Raw genomic sequence first — 17,027 nt, forward strand, 5'->3', positions numbered from 1 at the left:
CTTCGGCCAGGCGGCGTTCAAGGGCAGGATTCCTTGCTCACGGAAGTCATCTGCTTGCCCTTTTTAGTCTCCCACCGGCTACTGCCAAAATTTATTAATTTCCAGAGGGGCCTCCGATTGGGTGAGTTGGAAGAACATGCCCTCTTGGTGAGACCCTTCGTCTTCTTCCTCTTCCCCACTTCGCCATAGACAATCTCTATCTCAATCTCAATCTCAGTCTCAATCTCAAGTTCTAGACTGTGTCTGTAATGGGCGACGGCGGGGCGACGCCGGAGATACCCGAGTTCGTTGAGATCGATCCTACAGGGAGATACGGCCGGGTACTTAGTTTTTTTCCGCCCAAAGTTCTGATCTTTCTCCTTTTACTGTTCGATTGAATGGGTTTCTGGGTTTTCCTTTGCAGTATAGCGAGATTCTCGGCAAAGGGTCGTCGAAGACGGTGTAGGTTACTCTTTTTTATTGCGCCATTGCGGTGATCTGTGGTCTTGTTTAGTCTTTTTACGGCGATTTTCTGGCGCAGTTACAGGGCTTTTGACGAGTACGAAGGGATCGAGGTGGCGTGGAATCAGGTGAAGCTCCATGACTTCCTTCAGAGCCCAGAGGAGCTTGAGCGGCTCTACTGCGAGATTCATCTCCTCAAGACCCTCAAGCATAGGAACATCATGAAGTTCTACTCCTCGTGGGTCGATATCTCCAAGAGAAACATCAATTTCGTCACCGAGATGTTCACCTCTGGAACCCTGCGGCAGTAATAATTTTGGGGATCTTTTCTTCTCCTTTCTTATTCCTCTTCATCTTCCTCTAATTATATTCTTATTACTAGTCTGTAATATCTTCTTCTTCTTCCACTAACTCATCATCATCGTCATCTTCTTCTTTTTTTAAAAAACATTCTTCTTCTTATTCTTCTAATTATTATTATTCATTGTTAATAGTTTTCAGTAAATTGTTCTTCGTCATATTCTTCACTGCTTGCTGCTTCTTGGGCGAAATGGGTAACGCTTAGGATTGATTCAGGTACAGGGAGAAGCATAGGAGGGTCAGTCTAAGGGCAGTGAAGCTCTGGTGCCGTCAAATTTTGAAGGGCCTCGTCTATCTCCATAGCCACGATCCGCCAGTCATCCACAGGGACCTCAAGTGTGACAACATATTCATCAATGGCAACCAGGGAGAGGTCAAGATCGGCGATCTCGGCCTCGCTGCCTTCCTCAGGAAATCCTCCCATGCAGCCCACTGCGTAGGTAAACCCCTCAATGGTGTTCTTTGTCTCTGATATTTGTCCATGGAAAGGAATTGAAGAAGATTTAGGAGATGGTGTCTCTGTTAGTTTCCTTGCTATCAGCTATAGCTAGACATGGTTGTTCTGTTCTCTTTGTGCGAATTTGTGCGAATAGTTCGTTCTGTTCGGTTATCCGAACAGAACAAAAATGAATTCGCACAGAACATCGCACAGACCCGTGTGCGGCTCGGATTATGCGAATTGTGCAAATTCTGTGCGAATTTTAAACACTGCGAAATTTTGTTCGAATTGTACGAATGTGCGAATTTATGCGAATTTTGTTCGAACTGTGCGAACTTGTGCGAATTTTGTCCGAATTGTGCGAATGTGCGAATTTGTGAGAATTGTGCAAATTTTGTTCGAATTGTAAGCGAACAGAACAGAACGACCATGTCTAGCTATAGCTTTTTGGACAGTGACAGGCACTTGAATCTTAACATGGTATCATAATCTCTTATTGAGGGTCAGAAACCTAGACACAACATGATGAACCTCAGTGGTACGTGTTAAGGAGGATTATTGAAGTTGCCCTTGAGTTATCAGATAAAGATTTTAGCACAGTGTTAGGCACTTGAATCTTAACATGGTATTAGACACGAGTTTAAGGATTAGAATCCTACTCGCAACACTGTGAGCTTCAGTAATAGGTGTGAGGGGGAACGCTGAAGTAGTGTGCATGTTATCAGCTATAGCTTTTAGCACTATGGTGGGCATTTCAATCTTAACTTAGTATGGACACAGCGAGATTCAGTGAAAGGTGTTTAGGGGAATACCAAAAGGAGTGGCCTTGATAAATTAACTATAGCTTTTATCACAGTGGTAGGCACTTGAATGTTAACAGCTCTGGGGCTGCCTCAGGAACGCCGGAATTCATGGCGCCAGAGGTTTACGACGAGGAGTATAACGAGCTGGCAGACATCTACTCCTTTGGTATGTGCGTTCTAGAAATGGTAACACTCGAGTATCCTTATACGGAATGCACCAACCCAGTACAAATCTACAAGAAGGTCATCTCTGTAAGTCCCTCTACTATCTTACTGCCTCTCTCTCTCGTTCGATCTCTCTCTCTCTCTCTCTCGCTCGCTCGATCTCTCTCTGTCTCTCTCTCTCTCTCTATCTCTCGCTCGATCTCTCTCTCTCTTGCTCAATCTCTCGCTCGATCTCTCTCTCTCTCGCTCAATCTCTCTCTCTGTCTCTCTCTCGCTTGCTCTCTCGATCTCTCTCTCTCTCTCTTTCTATCTCTCTCTCACTCGCTCTCTCGATCTATCTCTCTCTCGCGCGCGCGCGCTCGCTCGCTCTCTCTCTCTCTATCTCTCTCGCTATCTCTCTCTCGCTTGCTCTCTCTCTCTCGCGCGCGCGCGCTCGCTCGCTCGATCTCTCTCTCTCTCTCGATCTCTCACTCTATAGTTCTGTCGGCTTATCTCTCTAGAAACTCAAGAGCTCATGGCAGGGAACGATGCCAGAGGCGCTGTACAAGGTGAAAGAGCCGGAGGTGAGGCGGTTTGTGGAGAAATGCCTGGTTGCAGCTGCTCAGAGGCTGCCAGCGAGTGAGCTGCTGAAAGACCCGTTTCTCCAAATCGACGGCTGTGGATTGGAAGCGGCAGAGATGGACGGCGGGGATATGGGTTTGCATTTGAGGCGGCCTTTCTTCAGCCCGAGTTACAGCGAGAGCTCGTTTGTCCCCGACGCTGCTGAAGAGGAGGAGGCCGACTGGGCCTACGATCACGCCGAGCTGGGTCACCGCGGAATCCACCTCTTCAACTCTCCCGACGACGAACCTTCCTCTGAGCTTGGTATCTCCATCTGCGGTCGCATGAGCGAAGATGGCGAAATCTTCCTTCGTCTCCGAATCGCCGACAAAGAAGGTCTCTTATCTCTCTCTCTCTCTATCTCTCTATCTCTCGCTCTACCCACACACCCATCTATCTATCTATCTTTCTCTCTCTCTCTCTCTACCCACCCACCCATCTATCTATCTCTCTCTCCCTCTCTGCCCGCCCATCCGTTCACCTATCTATCTTTCTGTCCCTCTCTACCCACCCAACCATCCATCTATCTTTCTCTCTCTCTACTCACCCATCCATCCATCCATCCATCCACATCTTTTTGGCTCTCTCTACCTATCTATCTTTCTCTCTCTGTCTCTACCCGTCCATCCATCCACCTATCTATCTTTCTCTCTGTCTCTACCCATCCATCCATCCACCTATCTATCTTTCTCTCTGTCTCTACCCAATCATCCATCCATCTATTTATCTTTCTCTCTCTACCCAACAATCAATTCACCTATCTTTCTCTCTCTACCCGCCTATCAATCCACCTTCTATCTTTCTCTCTCTCTCTTCCCGCCCATCCATCCACCTATCTCTCTCTACCCACCCACCCATCCATCTATCTCTCTCTCTCCCATCCATCCATCAATCCATTTCTCTGCCTCTCTCCCTACTCGTCCATCCATCCATCCCTCTCTCTGTCTCTCTCCCCACCTGTCCATCCATCTCTCTCTCTTCTCCGACCCATCCATTTATCCATATCTCTCTCTTCTCCGACCCATCCATTTATCCATACCTCTCTCTCTTCTCCGACCCATCCATTTATCCATATCTCTCTCTCTTCTCTGACCCATCCATTTATCCATATCTCTCTCTCTTCTCTGACCCATCCATTTATCCATCTCTCTTTCTCTCCCCGCCCTTCCATCCATCCATCTATCTTTCTATCTCTCCTTGCACCCACCCATCCATTCGTCTATCCATGGTTCTCTCCCTCTATCTACCCAACCTTCCATCTATGTATGATCTATTTCTCTCTCTTCTCTCTGTTTCTTTCTCCCCTTTTTTATTCTCTTTTTTCCTCCCTCTGTATATCTTATCCATCCATCTTCCATCCATAAATATTATCGACGACTCTCTCGATACATCTGCCTTCCCATCTTTCATCTCTCTCTCTTGATCTATTAAGCCAACCCACTACATCTCTATCAATCTTTCCACACGTCTGACGATCAACCAATATATCAATCCACCCAACTATCATCGATATGATGGATGTGGGCATGCAGGGCGGGTGAGGAAGATATACTTCCACTTCGACGTCGAGGCGGACACGGCGCTGAGCGTGGCGACGGAGATGGTGGGCGAGCTGGACTTGACAGACCACGACGTGATGGCGATAGCGGACATGATAGACAGCGAGATGGTCGCTCTCGTGCCCGACTGGCGGCCCGGCGTCGCCATATCCGACGATGATCCAGAGGCCACGTATGAATCAGCCGCCATGCATGGCCGCTTCGAGGAGATCACGTCACACCGTAGGACGCCCTCTGGGCGAATCGCGGACGTCGGAGATGGTGACGTGGCTTGCTCTCGGCCGCTGATGCCGCTGGCGGAGACTCTGGACGAGTCGCTTTACCTTGACGAGAGGCTGCTGCCCAGAAAGAGCTTTGCCAGATGCGAGGGGGGGAAGAGTTTCTTCGGCGGCGTGCTCCGTCGTGGGCTTCATCAGACTAAGTCCTTCCCCATTGACGCCGTTGACGCCTGAATCGACGGCGGATGTGAACGTCTGCTTCTTCTTCGTTGGCAAAGGTCATAACGCTATCCTTCTGCTATTCTTCTCTCTGGCACTGATGGGTATAGTTCCGGATCGTCCCGAACATGGACGATGAACGGGACGGGACGAATTTCGCCTCGTCTGACGCCCAGAGAAGTTTCAGGGATGAAAGATGGGACAGTTTTTCGTCCAATGATAAAAAAACCATCCCGTTCAATCATACCGGGACGATTTTTCGTCCCGTCCAGTCCTGGAGCGAATTTTTGTCCCGAAATTCATCCCGGATGTAAAAAACCCATTTTATGTTTTTAGTATATTAATATAGATTTTTTGAAGTTTTTTAGGGAAGAGATAGAATGCAAAGGGACATATTTACTATTATTTCTGAGTGACGTGCGTTTGCACGCACATAAAAATACAGGGACTTTGATGCAAATTGTCATAGCGAGGCCACATGGCAACATCTCAACCCTTGGATGTCTATCTGGCGGTTTTCCATCCAGATTCGTCTGTCCATCGTCCGAGACCTCCGGTCAGACAGTATTTTCGTCCCATGGGAGGAAAACCGTCCCGTCTGGTAGTACCCAGGATGAATTTTGCCCCGAAATTCGTAGATATCCTGGGACGAGACGATTTTTTTCGTCCCGGGACAAAAAAATCATCCTGTCCGCGTCCCTGCAATGTACTGATGGGATTTATTTGCCATGGCTTACACCAGCTGACAATCTCACTGTCGCTGATGTTTAGAGATTTGCCTACTGTGGATAAAGATTAGCTCACTGAGTTCCCGGCCTGGGAATGCTTTAGTGTGATTAGGGAAGGACACGGTCTGACCGAAGTTTGTTCAGCCTTTTTAGGGTAACGTTAATATTATACATTAATGTTAATATTATATAATATATTGTGGGAGAGTAAAGGGTCAGCCACTACTGCCATCTCATCTGCGACCAACAGTCAGACACCACTGCCTTTCTCCTTCTCACCATCTGCAACCCTCTTTCACTCTCTCCCCCTCATTTGTCACTCTCTCCTTCTCTCCCTTTTGCACTCTCAGTCTCACTCTCTCACTCTTTCCCTCTCTTATTATCTCCCTCTCTCCCTCTCCTTTCACTCTCTCCCTCTCTCCTTTCACTCTTTCCCTCTCTCATTCTCCCTCTCTTCTTTCACTCTTTCCCTCTCGCATTCTCACTTTCTCCATCTCTCCCTCTCTCCCTCTTTCACTCTCCCACTATTTCACTCTCCCTCTCTCCTTTCACTCTCTCCCTTTCTCGCTCTCATTATGTATTGGGACTGATAAGGTCATTATGAAAATTTATTATTCTCATTATGTATTGGGACTAATAATTATTCTGTACATCATGTTTTATTCCACCATTTTGATGGCCTTAAACTTAAAGGCATTACTATGTATTTGGAGTAATAAGGTCATTATGAAAGTTTCTTTTACTCAAATGATTTAACCTCGAGTATAGCTGTGAAGTGATAAATTTAGATATAAAGAATAAGAAAATCATAAAAAATCCAAGGTCAACAAGGAGAACTATAAAATTTCTAGTTATGCATAGGGACACTCAAAAGGCTGAATGCACAGAATTTGATAACGAAAAATAGATGATGTTGAGAAAATATCACAATAGCAAAAGATGTTGAAATCTTTATTTGGATTATTTGGCCTGGACAAACTTGAAAGACCTTATAAAAAACTTGAAATCGATCACAAAACATAAAATTTCCACAATGACAGTGCGAAAACTAAGCTAGGGATACCTTTTAATGATGCCTAATTATTATCATGTTGAACTCTCACGTTGATAACAAGATACATCCACCAGTTTGTCAGTATGGAACCGTGAAATATTGTGAAATTTATGAGATCCTAATAATTAGCTCAATTATTTCAATCAACGATTTTCAGCTTGATTCTGAGCTTAATCAGATGTATGGCATCTGCCAAGGATTTGGTCTTTTAGCAATAACCATTAAATGACAAGATTTTAAGGCATCGGATAAGTCAAGAACTGAGGCATGTGGCCATGCAATACTTTATCAAACTAACATATTGACAAAAATATTAAAGAACCGACAATAATATTACTATTGACAAATTGTATTGACAATTCGTTAGATACAGATGAATTGATATTGATCCAAATGGGGAAAACGTATCATCAGAAGTGGACAAACATGTAAAAATCTTAAAATATTAGTAAAAGAACATTTGACCATATTAATTCATGAATTAAAACTGAGAAATGCTTTCCACACTACAAACTTAAGACTTTGGACGTAGATTCATCCGACAAATTAATACTCTCAGAGACTAGAAGGCCTTCAAGACACTCTTGGCTTTAGGTACATTTAGTTTTCAAGCCAAGCTTGAGTTTAATTTGTCTTACACTTTATGCAGCTTGTTTATCTTGGAGGATTCATATTATATAATTTTACAAGTTCTTATTAAATTTCTCCATTCCTCGGCATTTAACTGATTCCATGTGATTCAATATAAACCGATACTCAATATCCTTCTTGAATTAGAAGAAAATTCAACTTAATACCATGTGTTGTTGTGCAAAAGTAAAATTTAGATCAAATCTCATCTTCCAGAGGTATTCAGAGTTATCAGCTAAAAATCGATTCAAATTAATAATATTGACATTAAAAGGAAACCCAGGTCATTGACAGTGCCAAGAAAAGGCAGAGAACTAACCTTATTCACACAGCAGGATCATGTGAAAGCTCCAGTCGAAGGCAAGTTGAGGAGCAGTTTGTCCTCCTCTTCAACAGCTCTTCTACTGAAGCAGAGGATCGATGATAACTTGCGGGATAAAACCCGGCTTCAGATACTGACGTAACAAGTTGGCATACATTTGATAGCGCGCCGTCATCCGGAACCCCCACTTATCCTTGAGCTGCCGGCAAAGATTCAGGTCCATGTCGGCAACCAAAAGCCCGTCCTTGCACCGGGACAGCGACGGCGAGCAAGACGCATCGGGAGCCGAGAAATGGCTCGATCCATAGAAGTGGCCAAAGTCCCTGTGCTCAGGTTTGCCGTCTCCAGACGTGAATGGGTTTGGAAAGACTTCTGTTCCCACTCTATTGATTGAACCGACAAAAAAACTATTTGCAATTGCCGCATTCCTGGCCTGTAACAATGATGGAAGGGAGCAGAAACAGAGAGGAAGTATGAGCAGGAAGTTGGATATATTCTCTTTTGTGGGCATGCAATTAATAATGCTATGATGTATCACACACATATACCTCCTTCAGCTAAAACTAGCCGTTGGACCATGTATCTTTATATAAGTCATATTTCACGTTAATGGAAAATTTTCACTTTTTGCCCTAAAAGAATCGTCTTCTTTCCTTTGCATCTCTCGATCTTGTCTCTCTCTCTCTCTCGGAAACTGATATGAAGCTTGATCTAGGTTTGTATTGGGAGGGAAATATAGGGCAAAGCAATGTAGAAGTTCCCTGGGGGGTAGAGAGGAGAAACGGGAAAGACCCGAGAGGAGGCCGAGTAGAGGGGTAGGGATCAGCAGAGGATGAGCCGCCTGATGACGCGGTGAAGGGGTGACAGTCGTGAGGCGGGAATCGTCGGAGACGAGAAGAGAACCTAACAGCAAGGGTAGGGATCAGATTGGAGGGGAGCCGGCTGAAGATCCGGTGAGGCGATCACGGGGATAGGGGACTGTTGGACGGTCAAGGGGACGGGACCGAGACAGGGAGGATTGAGATAGATAGCCAAGAGGCTGATCTTACATTGAGTTTTGAATGCCCTCCTCAAGGGAGGGCTACACATATTTATAAGAAAAGGAAGCAATCTACCCTAAACATGAGATGACTAAAGTGCCCCTAGTGGGCTAAAATGACTAAGATACCCTTGGGGGTAGAGGATCGTATCAGAAACCTAGGCGACACTCCATTTCGTAAAAATATGATTTGTATGTTAGTTGCTGCGTTAGAGTATAATCCCTCCTCAAAGGGATACATAGAAGGTGTGGTTGTGGGTAAAGAGCAATGGGCAAAATTAGAATTTCATGAGGACCTGAAACCCTATTAATATCAGGCCAAGACATTCATCAATTGGCTTCTTTATGGCAGAAATCACAGGATGTTTCATACATTCTGAAAAAACTTCATGTTCACTATTCTCTCACTAACTGGAAAATTGGAATTTCGTGCCAAGGCTTCATCTGTTTGGATCTTCACAATAGAAAATTGCAGGTAGGTCTCATAAATTCAGAAAATTCTCATTCCGGTTGGACTAACACCTAGGTTAACTCATCAGCATAAGCTATTACGGATTTGAAGTTCTCTGAAAGGAGAGACGGTTACCTCAATGGGCCACATAGGCTCGCTCAGTTCTCCAACAGTGGCTGAGGGGTTGAAGACGATCTCAGCTCCATTGAGACCGAAGGCGAGCCAGTTCAACGGGTGGTGTCTCCCATAGCAAATGTTCACCGCAATCTTCCCATAGGCAGTCTCAAACACAGGGTGCCCCGTGTTTCCTTCCATGTAGTAGCTGCTTTCATTGAAATCTCCAACCCTCGGAATGTGATTCTACTCCAAAATAGACGACCAAGATGAAGAATTTAGAGTAAACAGAAGTTTGATTCAATATTGTACAAGGGATTGACTGACGGTATCTGTTATCTGTATCCATTATCGTCATCCTCGGAATCAATCATCAAAAAATTAAATACGTTCCTGGAACTGCAGGGGATAACGGACACTGATAACAGATATTGGTACGATGAGCAAAGAACTTACCAATTAACCGAGACTGCGGTGCACCTTTCGGTGTTTTCGTTTCAAAAGACAAAAATCACAGGTTAATAAGTTATTTTGATTTTTTTGGATGCAACTAACATACCAAATAACTTATTAACAATGCTCATAACGACATCGGTACCATGAAACGCGATGTTTTGGTGTAACTTTCGATGCTTCCAGATGATGCTGCCATGGTGGTTTCCGATGAAGAATTTAGAGTAAATGGAGGTTTGATTCAATAAGGTACACAAGTATTTGACTGAAAAACTGAAATGTATCCCAAACTGTTGAGCATAATGGAATCTGTCATTTGGAACGATGCCAGGACTAGGTGTTCTAATTATATTATTGTTACTGTTAGTTTGGGAGAAATAGAGAGATGTTGAGGAGGGGAGAAGCTCCAGCCAAGGGCGGCGCCTGAGACAAAGTCTTGTAGACAAAAAGAACAAAAACAAAGAAGTGTTCTATTGACGGCTAGGGCTTGGGGCCTTTTAAGAGGCCCCATTACAAGGTCCCACGTGTGAGTCACTTAAAGGCTCACACGTGGGATTTTACTTAAGTGAAATTCGAATAAAAAAGAACTCCCACGTGGGCCACTTATAGAACGTGGCCCACTCACAATGGAGAAAGAAATAAAGTGAAAAAAAAAGAGAAAGAGAGAGAGAGAGAGAGAGAGAGAGAGAGAGAGAGAGCCTCGGTTCAACACCCCCCTGCAAGCTAGGTGTGGATGTTGACCATGCCTAGCTTGGACACCAACTGTTGAACTCTCGGACCAGGCAGAGGCTTGGTGAAGATGTCTGCTTTTTGGTCGACGGATGGAATGTACTCTGGTCGAATGATTCCCCGATCAATGTTCTCCGAAAGATAATGCCGATTAATGGCCATATGCTTGGTCCTGTCATGTTGAACAGGATTTCTGGCAATTGCAAGGGCAGACTGATTGTCACAGTAGAGTTTGATTCCTTCACCATCATATAATCCAATATCCTCCAACAAATGCTTCAACCAGCGACATTCTGAGACACCCCGCTTAAGTGCTCGAAGTTCAGCTTCCGCACTAGACAGAGAGACTTCCTTCTGCTTCTTACTCCTCCAAGTGACCAAACTACCACCCAAGAGTGTACAGTAACCGGATGTAGAGCGACGATTCAATCACCGACCCGGCCCAATCAGAGTCAGTGTAGGCTTCTAACGTCAGACCTCCTTCACGAGTGAATAGAAGTCCTTGTCCAACAGTGAATTTCAAATATGCCAGAATCCTGTAAGCTGCTCGCAAATGAATTTCATATGGCTCACTCATGAACTGACTCAATAGGCTGACAGCATACGAGATATCTGGTCTTGTATGGTTGAGGTAAATCAGTTTCCCAATCAACCTTTGATAAAGATGTTTGTCTACCGCCGCTCCATCATCTCCTTTTCCAATCTTTACATTAATATCAAGGGGGGTTGTCGCTGGCTTACACCCCAATTGCCCAGTTTCCTGCAGTAGATCCAACGTATACTTATGTTGGCTGAGAGAAATACCTTCGTTGGAGTATGCGACCTCAATACCCAAAAAATACTTCAATGGTCCAAGTTCCTTCATATCAAATTGTTTGGACAGTGCCTTGGTCAACCGATCAATTTCTTCTATATCTCCACCAGTAACAAGTATATCATTCACATAGACTAGTAGAACAGTAACTGCTCCACCTGCTCCCTTCTTGATAAAGAGAGCATGATCTCCTCTAGCTTGATAGTAATTCAATTCTACCATGGCCTTGGTGAAGCGTCCAAACCATGCCCTCGGTGATTGTTTCAACCCATACAGAGCCTTCTTCAGTCGACATACTTGATTTGGTTTTTCTGTCAATCGATATCCTGGGGGAAGCTGCATATAGACTTCTTCTTCCAACTCTCCATGGAGAAATGCGTTCTTCACATCAAACTGAAAAATTTCCCAATCACACTTAGCTGCAAGTGCAATCAAGACTCGGACGGTGTTAAACTTTGCTACTGGCGTGAATGTCTCACCATAATCAATTCCCTCTGTTTGTGTGTAACCCTTTGCCACTAGTCTGGCCTTGAGCCTTTCCAACGTTCTATCTGCCAGAAATTTGGGTGTGAACACCCATCGACATCCCACTGCCTTCTTTCCCTTGGGCAGGGAAGTAATCTCCCAAGTGTCATTCTTCATGAGAGCATACATTTCATCATCCATAGCTGCTTTCCAACCCGGATCTCGGAGGGCATCCTCGACTCTGTCTGGAACAACAATTTCACCCAGCAGAGTGAGAAAACTCCGATACTGACTGCTCAGTCTTTCATATTTCACGTAATGGCTGATCGGGTACTTCGCCTTAGCTCGGCACGACCTTACTCCCTTCCTCAATGCTATAGGCCAATTTGAGTCATCACTGTCCAGAATAAATTGACAACCCAATCATCAACTACTTTTTGTATAGATATCATGTTTGTCCTTAGGCCCTCTACATGTAAGACTTCTTTGAGGAGCCCAAGGGGGGAAACCCGAATCTTTCCAACTCCCTTTACTGACAGATAACCATCTCCAGCTGTTTGGACTCTATGTGTCACTTCAGCAGGGCTATACTCGCTGAATTGCGACGCATCTGGGGACATATGATCTGTTGCCCCAGTATCAGCAATCCAATCATGGGGAGAGGAATTACCTGACTTTACCAATGAGGTAGAGCTGAGTTTTTCTTGCACTTCTTCAACTGCTTGACTCGTCCCGGCTGCTCCAGAGTTTTGTGGTTGGGAAGTAGATACATAAGCCTTCTTCCCTGCGTTTTGATTCTTCCATGCTAGCTTCCAACAATTCTCTTTAGTATGTCGGCGCCTTTTGCAGTAGGCGCAGAACAGTGCATCACGACTATCTTCCCCTTCTGGTGAAGCAGTCGAGTTAGGTGGCGGTGGACGAGTGGGCCAGCTCGTATTTGGAGCCGCTTTAGCCTCTGGCTTCCTTGATAAAAATGCAGCGGAATTTTGAGTCTGAGGATCAGAGGCAACACGCAGTCGACTCTCTGCCTGTCTGATTGCTCCAATAGCTTCTTCCAGACTAGGCAATTTTTCTCTGTGCAGGAGCTGGCTCCTCACAGATTCATACGTGGGATTGAGACCCATCAGAAAAGTAAATAATCTCTGCTTCAGAATATACTGCCGCTCCACTGACTGTGGGTTGTGAGTGGGCCACAAGTAGTCAATTTCTCTCCATACTGCTTTCAGTTTTGAGGAGTACTGAAATATATTGTCCGTCCCTTGACGTGCTTGAGTCGCCTGGACATTTAACTCGTAAATCCTCCAGTCATGACTCTGTTCTTCACTGTATTTCTGAATATCATCCCACATTTCTTTTACTGTATCACAGTTGAGGAAATCTCGCCGCATCTCTAGTGTCATCGATCTGAGCATCCAGCTGAGGATCAGAGATTCCTCAGCCCTCCATTTTTTGTACTCTGGATCCGATGCAGCTCTTGGATCATCTGTCAAGTGGTCTCCCAGCTGGCATCCATACAGAGTGAGAGTGACCATCTTGGACCACTCAAACATATTTCCCCCATCAAACTTGACTTCTGGTGGGGGAAAAATAAAGTTAGGACGACCAGCATCTTGAACTTGAGGCGAGTCAGACTCTCCTTGTCTAACTCCACTCAGTCCTTCATCAACAGTAGCCAAACTTTCATCGCCATTGTTTGCCATTGCAGACAGAGCTTGAGGGAATCTGAGACGAGCTAACAGCAACAGGGAACACCTCCAACAACGACTTGATCTGCTCCAGTTGATGAGCCCTTCGAGGATCAGAGATGCTCTGATACCATGTTAGTTTGGGAGAAATAGAGAGATGTTGAGGAGGGGAGAAGCTCCAGCCAAGGGCGGCGTCTGAGACAAAGTCTTGTAGACAAAAAGAACAAAAACAAAGAAGTGTTCTATTGACGGCTAGGGCTTGGGGCCTTTTAAGAGGCCCCATTACAAGGTCCCACGTGTGAGTCACTTAAAGGCTCACACGTGGCATTTTACTTAAGTGAAATTCGAATAAAAAAGAAGAACTCCCACGTGGGCCACTTATAGAACGTGGCCCACTCACAATGGAGAAAGAAATAAAGTGAAAAAAAAGAGAAAGAGAGAGAGAGAGAGAGAGAGAGAGAGAGAGAGAGAGAGAGAGAGAGAGCCTCGGTTCAACAGTTACCAATAACGATAATGTTTCGGTGTACCTTTCGGTGCTTGCCGATGATGTTGCCATGGTTCCCAATAATCACGGCGGTGTTCCAGATAGTTTCACCATGTTTGACGTCCCGCTCAAGGATTGGACTAACAATCACCATGTTATGATTTCGAGCTAGTTCTTGGAGGAATGCGGTTGATTCCCCATAAATCGGCTCTGCAAACTCACACCATTGTTTCTCCCTGGTGCAGAATGCGAATGGCATCATCCATGCTTCCTGTTTTTTCACGCGATCAATTGATGAAACAAGGTAGCGGATGAAGAATTCGGATCAAGAATTACTTGCAGGCAGAGGATATTGACACCGGAGGCGCCGGCTGCATCGATCAGAGGCCTTAATTTTTCCATGATCGCTTTCTTCTGGTCAGCGAAGGGGGCAGTGGTGGGAAGAACGATTGAATTTTGAATCAGACCGACTCTAACTATCCGAGACTGCCTCATGTCTTCCTTCTCCGCATGAAATCTAAATGCCTGACGAAAATTCGCAAAACCCAGTTCAAAAAATCTGATCTTCAATGGATTATCAGATTACGGCCGAGAAATTCGAAGAATTAGTCTCACCTGGAGGTCGAAATCATGGGTTAACGAGAGATTCTTGGCGAGATCAGGGTAACCGATGCGTTCCAATGGTCTCCCACAGTTCAATCCTATCAGCAAGCGACTAACTTCCTGCAGTAGAAAAAAAACCCTAAAATCGGTGAGAAAAACCAAATCGAATTGCGATAATCGATCCGGAAACAGACCTGGAAGATCTCGGGGCTAAGAGACGCCTCAAGGAGCCGATGCAGCGATTCGAACCCTTTAATCGATCCATCTTTGGGAGGCTGTAATCCTCCATTTTGTGCATTCTTCAACTCTTCCGTGCCTTCCATCGAAGCCTTCTCTCCTGGGACGAGAACTGCAAGTCAACTCCTCTCTCTAAATGGAAAACGATACCAGATATAATCTAAGTTCTTAAAGGTATTCGTTAATGGGTTTTAATGTGGATCCCAATATGAAATTGGGTTAGTTATTATTCGATTACTTTTAGAGTTGTATCATATTTAAATTGCAGTAGAACTTCTTATAAAGTTAGAATCATAGAATCTACTAAATGTAAGCTCTGATCTTTAAATTTTTGAGGGGGTGTGCCTGGACACTGGGGTAATACGTTTCTAACACATTATAAAACTTAAGTTATAAACATCCCTCATCTGGCTATCGAAAAAGAATGACAATAAAGATAACGCAGTCCGGACAGTGACATATAACACGACTAGATAGCGGTTGTTTAATGATGGATAACATTATGAATATTGTTGTGGTTAAGAAGTTTCGATGTTTTAGTTCCATCATTTTAAGATTAAATAACTTGCGTTTACGATAATTTTAAGTGAAAATGTATATTAAATATATGAAACTACTATTAGCATAGGTCAAAGGAACATTTACACAACCATGATGTTAATCGACTTGATTAATAGTTTGCCTCATATAGTTCTTTTCAGTTTTCAACTCCTATAAAAATAATGTATGGAATGATAGATGCCCAGGCATTGAGCAGGAAGGATGCTTCAAGATGTGAACAACCATGGAGAGATATCATATGTGATCCATGGATCTCCATTCTGGAATTCGTATCCAAGCTCCATGACCAGTCTGCACTCTTTGGACTTTCAAAATTTAGGAAAATGAATCATCTCAGTAGATAAAGGAAAGGAAATCAATCGAGACATCGTTAGTCATGGTGAATGAGAGGGGATTGGGTTTTGAATTAAAAAAAAATGTGTTTCAGTTTCATTTGATTTGTTGTGAATTGGGTGATGAAAAACCAACAAGTGCAGGCTATGTTAATGTAGTGTGCTCGACTGAGTTGTACAAAGTCAGTAACTGTAGTGTTAATGTAGCTAACACAGAACTTGTGGGGTGGGCCGTGAAGTGAACTGTAATTGAAAAAGGATGGAAGACCTGGCCAAAGAAGGTGATTATCATTGTAGATGATTTTCTTTCATTTCTTGCATAATGTTGATTCATTGTTTCCGAATTCATAGAGTATTGGTATCACCTACAGGTAACCTTCTTTCTTATATATTTTTTTCTTTTTATCAGAACGCGTTTTTTTCTTGAATCATGTTCTTTTCTCCTAATTCATGATGCCACTTCTTCGCTCTGCTCCAACTCATAAATTTGCGCCATTTTTAACTTGATCTCGCACACATCTTCACACCAATTCCTACCAATAGGACGAGTATATTTGGACCCACTAACCCCCTTTGTGTTCTCTTTAGAGCTGGACTCTTAAAGAAAATTTGTTTTATGATAACCGTAAAGTTTCCGAATAAAAATTGTTCTTGCTCCTCATGCCCACTAGCAAATATAGTAAACTTGTGGTTCTGTGCAGTTTTAGGTCAAAGTGGAAGCTCTAGCTTTCTAAAGGGCTGCTTTTGTGGTATAATGAGGGCCGTATCACAAATCATGATGCTACAGTAGGAATTGCAGAATGTGAAAACACTTGTGCAGTTCAAGGACACTCCTTTCCCTTATTGATTCTATATAACAGCAAGGTAAGGCTTTCATTCGATATTATTCATCTTAGTATTGGAAGTAGCATCACCCAAAAACTTCTTGGGAAGAATGCCCATGCAAGAAATGTGACTTAAGATCAAACAAGGTGCAGCATCGGAACATATGATGAAAAAGGATCATTGAGGTTCATGTGAGACTAAGGTCTGATGCCTCTGTTTTAGGTGGAAAAGAGCATGACCCAGAGTTAATTATCCATTGATCTAGAGGGTGAATTCAATCATAATCCAATCAAACATTACATAGCACAGGCAAGTGCAGATATCAAAATTGGTTGGAGGTTGTTTCTGATTATCACCAAATTCATTCTCAACTTTTGGAAATGAGGGAATTATTGGTGGGTGTGCTATCCTTATTCGCAGAGCTAAATTATGTTTTATAGGAGAAAGGATATAAGGGAGAAAAAGTGACGCGCTAATTTAGGAGCGAGAGCAAAAGTGAGACACTACTTTAGGAGGGGGAAAAAAGTGACACACTACTTTAGGAGCGAGAGAAAAAGTAACTCCATGAGTGAAGTTTATCCAACATATAAATAATGGTAGTGCCTTTCGACGAATGACTAGAAACCATTGTAGGATAGGAGTGAAGTTTATACAGCATATAAATAATGGTAGTGCCTTTAAAAGAATGACTAGAAAC

At 43.8% G+C, this 17,027-nt stretch overlaps 2 protein-coding genes across 6 annotated transcripts; one reads left to right on the plus strand and one right to left on the minus strand.

The window, feature by feature from the left end:
* On the plus strand, nt 1-5,176 carry WNK1 (WNK family serine/threonine-protein kinase 1). Of its 4 annotated transcripts, XM_078573830.1 has the most exons (8): nt 1-147; nt 231-320; nt 404-441; nt 521-748; nt 1,018-1,241; nt 2,138-2,295; nt 2,709-3,144; nt 4,341-5,176. In XM_078573830.1, the coding sequence occupies exons 2-8, from the start codon at nt 249-251 to the stop codon at nt 4,817-4,819; spliced, it is 1,635 nt and encodes a 544-aa protein (XP_078429956.1). In that variant the 5' UTR covers nt 1-147; nt 231-248; the 3' UTR covers nt 4,820-5,176. The 4 variants fall into 4 exon arrangements, with proteins under 4 accessions (XP_078429956.1, XP_078429955.1, XP_078429957.1 ...); XM_078573829.1 differs by having other exon boundaries at nt 36-320; XM_078573831.1 differs by having other exon boundaries at nt 37-320; nt 2,718-3,144.
* Nucleotides 5,177-7,444: 2,268 nt separating this feature from the next.
* Nucleotides 7,445-14,758, minus strand: BETA-UP (beta-ureidopropionase). 2 transcript variants are annotated; one of them, XM_078573834.1, is made up of 6 exons: nt 14,570-14,757; nt 14,388-14,495; nt 14,109-14,297; nt 13,816-14,043; nt 9,164-9,388; nt 7,445-7,971 (listed from the first exon to the last, which is right to left on the minus strand). In XM_078573834.1, the coding sequence occupies exons 1-6, from the start codon at nt 14,696-14,698 to the stop codon at nt 7,618-7,620; spliced, it is 1,233 nt and encodes a 410-aa protein (XP_078429960.1). In that variant the 5' UTR covers nt 14,699-14,757; the 3' UTR covers nt 7,445-7,617. The 2 variants fall into 2 exon arrangements, with proteins under 2 accessions (XP_078429960.1, XP_078429961.1); XM_078573835.1 differs by lacking the exon at nt 9,164-9,388 and having other exon boundaries at nt 14,570-14,758.
* Nucleotides 14,759-17,027: the final 2,269 nt, after the last annotated feature.

The sequence above is a fragment of the Wolffia australiana genome, chromosome 4 (genome assembly GCF_029677425.1).
Source record: "Wolffia australiana isolate 7733 chromosome 4, ASM2967742v1".
Classification (NCBI taxonomy): Eukaryota; Viridiplantae; Streptophyta; class Magnoliopsida; order Alismatales; family Araceae; genus Wolffia; species Wolffia australiana.